The sequence below is a fragment of the Salvelinus sp. IW2-2015 genome, unplaced genomic scaffold (genome assembly GCF_002910315.2).
Source record: "Salvelinus sp. IW2-2015 unplaced genomic scaffold, ASM291031v2 Un_scaffold3660, whole genome shotgun sequence".
Lineage (NCBI taxonomy): Eukaryota > Metazoa > Chordata > Actinopteri > Salmoniformes > Salmonidae > Salvelinus > Salvelinus sp. IW2-2015.
The window spans coordinates 71,561-77,287 of record NW_019944937.1 but is presented as its reverse complement, the minus strand read 5'-3'; the positions used below and the strand labels follow the sequence as shown (position 1 = coordinate 77,287).

Below are 5,727 nucleotides of genomic sequence, written 5' to 3'. Positions count from 1 at the left end.
ACCAATTGGGCAGCGCCATTGGTGATATTTCGAATTATCACATTACAGAGAGGGCTCTGATCTCTTTTCTGAAACACTTGAGAAGGTTTATTATGTTCCTCCATTTCCTGAACAACAGAGGGTCTGTCACTGAGGAAACAGCTGCTGTTGGTTTGGAGAGCTAATTTCACCCCAGAGACAGCTGGCAGGAGAGCTAAATAGACCAGGTCGATGAAGAGTTCTAGGCTTTTTCTGTTCATTTCCCGGATGATTCTGCACGTTGAATCGCCACTGTTAGTTGACACCCAGAACGTGATCAACCACACACGATCGACGTTCATTATGGTGTGTCTTCCTCTTAACACAGGCTCTCTGGAGAAAGCTCTGTTCCTTGAGCTGGGACTGTTGACCAACTGAGTGTCCAGTACAAGACTGTGTTAGTTCGCTGAGCTAAAGCCTCAGGCAAGGTCACTTGTCTTCAATAAATTACCTCTGTTACACCTGCACCATATGGACTGATATTATAAGCTCCCAGGGAATATCTTGTTATGAGTAGTAGTGGTGTGTGTGTGTGTGTGGACATAAATACCTGTTGTTTAGTTCCGGTGTTTAACGACATGCTATATCATGAGTCTGCAACGATGTGTTCTAGAAGCCGCTCGTTAACACAGACACAGTTTAATTAATTGGACCAGACTGTACCTTTCTACTGTCCCCTCTACCCCAACCACACATACACACCCTGTTATTAATCCAGTGGGAGGGTGCTGTTATATCTGCTCAGGATCACTCTCATTAACACACTTTCTTTCTCTCGCTCTCTCTATCGAAAGTGTTACATTTCCCTTCTGGCATGTAGTCTACCACTTGTCCATTTTGTGTGTGTGTGTGTGTGAGAGAGAGTGTATTGATTGCCCTATGAATGAACAGCAACCAAAGCTACTGTAGCCTGGGGCTAAGCCATCTCTATCCTGTCCCCTGCCCTGACCATTAACACAAACACAGCAGGACAGAGTACCTACATCTCTTTATTGGACAGCAGTAGAGGACATGGCCAGTTTACAGTATATTGTTGTGATATTTCATGCAAAGTGAATATGGTAACTAGTATATCAGTGCAGTGTAATAGGGGAGTAATACAGTGTAGATTAGAGTCATAGTACAGCAGGTAGTTGGAGTTACATTGCAGTATTGGTTCTCTAATATTTCATATAAAGAAGGATCAGAAAGACCTATTCATTCAGGTTTTCAATATAAATGTACGTGTAACTGCCAAAATAAAGGAAACACTTGAGTAAATGAGGGATACAAAGTATATTGAAAGCACCTGCTTCCACATAGGTATGGTTCCTGAGTTAATTAAGCAATTAACATCCCATCATACTTAAATATATAAATTCTGGAGCGGCTGAGACAGCGTTTTCCACCACCATCAACAAAACACYWAATTATGGAATATCTTCTGGAAGAATGGTGCCGCAAACCTCCAATAGAGTTCCAGACACTAGTAGAATCTATGTCAAGGTGCTTTGAAGCTGTTCTGGCTCGTGGTGGCCCAACTCCCTATTAAGACACTTTATGTTGGTGTTTCCTTTATTTTGGCAGTTACCTGTATCTATATGATTCTAACCTCCTAAGTTAGTGATTCTGCAGCCTACTGTTACTACTGTGTAACTACTGTACCTTCAGAAGATGCTTTCTAGCAGGTTGTTGACTGACATGCATAAATAGATAGATGTTCAGGAAGGAAGTACGCACACACTCAGATGAGAGATGGGACTCAGTGGGTTTGTGTGAGCAGGGGGCATAGAGAGACAGAGAGAGGTGTGTAGACTGGTCCAACCTAGAATGGCTGTAATAGAAGGCATTCCCTTAGAATGGAGAGAGGGAGACTAGAGGAGTAGAGGGAAGAGGAAGCAGTTAAAGGGATACTTCGGGATTTTGGCAATGAGGCCCTTTATCTACTTCCCCAGAGTCAGATGAACTCGTGGATACCATTTTGTATGTCTATGTCCAGTATGAAGGAAGTTAGATGTAGTTTCACATAGTTTTGCGAGCCAATGCTAACTAGTGTTAGCGCAATGACTGGAAGTCTATGGGTATCTGCTAGCATGCATCAGGGCTATGACTTCCAGTCATTGCCCTAATGGTAGCATTAGCATTGGCTCGCAAAACTACCTCTATCTACCTTCATACTGGACACAGAGAAGCACACACTTCTGTGTCCAGAGGGCCTCATTGCCAAAATCCAAAAGTATCCCTTTAAGGTTTATAGGTCAGGCCTGATTAAACTCCACGGAGATGCTGACCTTGTCAGCCTCCGCCCCCTCCTTGAAGGCAAACAGGAAGTACATGACCTTGCGGACCTTGGCCAGCTCCGCGATTCGCTCCCCGAACTCCTGGATGTCCGCCTCCAGACATTTGAGGGGCATGTCCTCCGGGTCGCCAGCGTTCCGCCAGAATGTTCCGACGGGTTCTAGAAGCTGCCGGGTCATCAGGTGTGTGAGGTCAGGGGTCCAGAGCTGGGAGATCCCTGTGACGGTCACTCTGCCATTGCCAATCAGAGACACCGACCAGTGGACGAACGTCAGCTCCTGATTGGCGAAGTCCAGACGGTAGACAGCCTCGTGGGGGAGGAGCAACCGCTCCCCCTCCTGTCGCTTCTGACCGCTACGCTGCAGGGACTGGACACGTAGCCGCATCACCTAGCAACAATAATAACTATATTAATAATAATAATAAAACTATAATATAACTTGCCTTTTGGCCACTCCACCGCTCCACTGCAGAGACTGGACACGCAGACGAATCACATTTATAAAATAATAATACTTTTATAATAGTATAACTATAATATGCTGGACACTCAGATGCAGGTACCAGTCAGTACAAGTCAACTCCTGTCCATGCATTTGTCGGTCCGAATTTATATAGGCTACTTTGTTCCAGATGAGCACATATTTAAGACGGGACCAAACTACTACACATGGCAGAAGCCGATTTGAATTTTGTATGTCTACTAGAAAATACTTTAGGCAAAGTGACTTACAGTAAATGCATTACTCAGTATATCTGACCCATGCAAGAATCAAACTCACAACCAACTGAACCATCGATTGTGCTATTTCAACCACATATCAACCACCTCAACCTCATCTCAATCACGTGAACAGTTTTACCTCAGTGAGAGAGGTGTCCTCTGCAAAGCGTAGCTCCAGGGCTGAGCCAGACGAGGGAGCCGCAGACAGTTCTGTGTACATCTGAGAGCTCATCTTTCTGTGCTGGGGAGCGAGGCCTGCCTGCCTGTCTGTCTGGATGGATATCTGTGTCTGTCTGTGCCTGCAGATAGTTTCGCTGTGTTCCTCTCCCACTCTGTCTCTGTCTCTTATGCCATCTCTTTCCCCTCCCTTTCCCAGAGGGTAGTATGGTTGGGTTGGTTCTCTGGTTGGAACTATTGATTGTGTGGCATGTACAGTGAGGGAGGGATGGATGGAGAACAGAAGTGAGGATGGGGTGTGTGGTGGCGCTAGGCAACAGGAAGTGATGACATCAGAAGAGGAACCAGGGATTTTCCTGAAGGCTTCTGGGAGCTGGTTGGTCATAGCTGGATGGGCTGGTTATTAATACACACACTGGGCTGGCTGGCTGTGTGGAAGTGTGTTTTAATGTGTGGGTATGCGCCTATGTCTGTCTGTCTGGTGTGTATGTGTGTATTGTTGGAGTTTGGTTGTTCTGATTCACTAGATGGTTGCTTGTTTTTGCTCCTGTTTTAATTAGCTGTGATTAGGGCTGTTACGGTGACCGCATTATCGCAAATTCCATGTGACCGTTTAGTCACGGTAATTAGGCTTCTCCAAGTGCTGATGCTGCTGCTGGTCATTAGTAGCCTACCAAACTTGCTAACTGTCTGGTACTCAGCACACTATTGTCCCGCTAATCACTCTGACATCAATGCAAATGTAATCGAAAATCTAATCAAACACTTCATGAGAGCCCATGTTGCGCAATATTTCTATAGGGTATGCAATTGTGGCCTCTATTAAAAAGAGGAACTTCCATATGCTTTCTATAGACTAGGCCTACTATATTTACAGTGCATTCGGGAAGTATTCAGACCCCTTGACTTTTTAGGTCACAGCCTTATTCTAAAATGGATTCAATAGTTTTTTCCCCTCATCAATCTACACACAATACCCTATAATGACAAAGATCAAGCTCTGTCAAGTTGGATGGGGAGTGTTGCTGCACACCTATTTTCAGGTCTCTCCAGAGATGGCTCTGGCTGGATCACTCAAGGACATTCAGAGACTTGTCCCGAAGCCACGCCTGCGTTATCTTGGCTGTGTGCTTAGGGTCATTGTCCTGTTGAAGGTGAACCTTCGCCCCAGTCTGAGGTCCTGAGCTCTCTGGAGCAGGTGTTCATCAAGATTCTCTGTACTTTGCACCGTTCAGTTTGGCCGGGCGGCCAGCTCTAGGAAGAGTCCTGGTGGTTCCAAACTTCTTCCATTTTACGAATGTTGGAGGCCACTGTGTTCTTGCGGAACTACAATGCTGCAGACATTTTTGGTACCCTTTCCCAGATCGGTGCCTCGACACAATCCTGTCTCTGATCTCTACAGACCATTCCTTTTGGCTTGTTTTTTGCTCTGACATGCACTGTCAACTGTGGGACCTTTATATAGGTGTGCCTTTCCAAGTCATGTCAAATCAATTGAATTTACNGTAGTAATGATATCATTGTGGCTCTATAGTTAGACTGTGTTAATTAAGAGGGTAGTAATGATATCATTGTGGCTCTATAGTTAGACTTGGTAAGGATCCAACCATTTTTTTCATTCTTCACCTAACATGACATACCCAAATCTAACTGCCTGTAGCTCAGGCCCTGAAGCAAGGATATACATATATACATATTTAAAAGGAAACACTTTGAAGTTTGTGGAAATGTGAAATTAATGTAGGAGAATATAACACAATAGATCTGGTAAAAGATAATACAAATATTTTTTTGTTGTACCATCATCTTTGAAATGCAAGAGAAAGGCCATAATGTATTATTCCAGCCCAGGCGCAATTTAGATTTTGGCCACTAGGTGGCAGCAGTGTATGTGCAAAGTTTAAGACTGATCCAATGAACCGTTGTATCAAGACTGCCCAAATGTGCCTAACTGGTTAATTAATACATTTTCAAGTTCATAATTGTGCACTCTCCTCAAACAATAGCATGGTGTTCTTTCACTGTAATAGCTACTGTAAATTGGACAGTGCAGTTAGATTAACAAGAATTTAATATTTTTGCCAATATCAGATATGTCTATGTTCTGGGATTTTTTTGGGTTACTTTCAACCCCATTCTAATCACATTAGCCTACGTTAGCTCAACCGATCCCGGGACACCGATCCCGTAGAGGTTAATTAAGAGGTAGTAACCATATCCTTGTGGCTCTATAGTTAGACTGTGTTTATTAAAATGATAGTAATGATATCCTTGTGGCTCTATAGTTAGGCTGGTCAAAATGAGTGCACTATGTAGGGAATAGGGTGCTATTTGAGACACAGAGCTCTGCATTTGCATGAATACCTGGGGGATGTGGCATAGTCTTTTCCTCATCCTCCACTGAGTCTGCTCCCAGACTACTCCTCCTCTTCCTCCGCTGAGTCTGCTCCTAGACTACTCCTCCTCTTCCGCCGCTGAGTCTGCTCCCAGACTACTCCTCCTCTTCCTCCGCTGAGTCTGCTCCCAGACTA

At 44.4% G+C, this 5,727-nt stretch overlaps 1 protein-coding gene across 1 annotated transcript; it reads right to left on the bottom strand.

The window, feature by feature from the left end:
- Positions 1-987: 987 nt before the first annotated feature.
- On the bottom strand, positions 988-3,804 carry LOC112076283 (olfactory marker protein-like). The gene is made up of 2 exons (XM_024143123.2): positions 3,159-3,804; positions 988-2,684 (listed from the first exon to the last, which is right to left on the bottom strand). Exons 1-2 carry the CDS (start codon positions 3,579-3,581, stop codon positions 2,256-2,258), a joined length of 852 nt encoding a protein of 283 aa, XP_023998891.1. The 5' UTR covers positions 3,582-3,804; the 3' UTR covers positions 988-2,255.
- Positions 3,805-5,727: the final 1,923 nt, after the last annotated feature.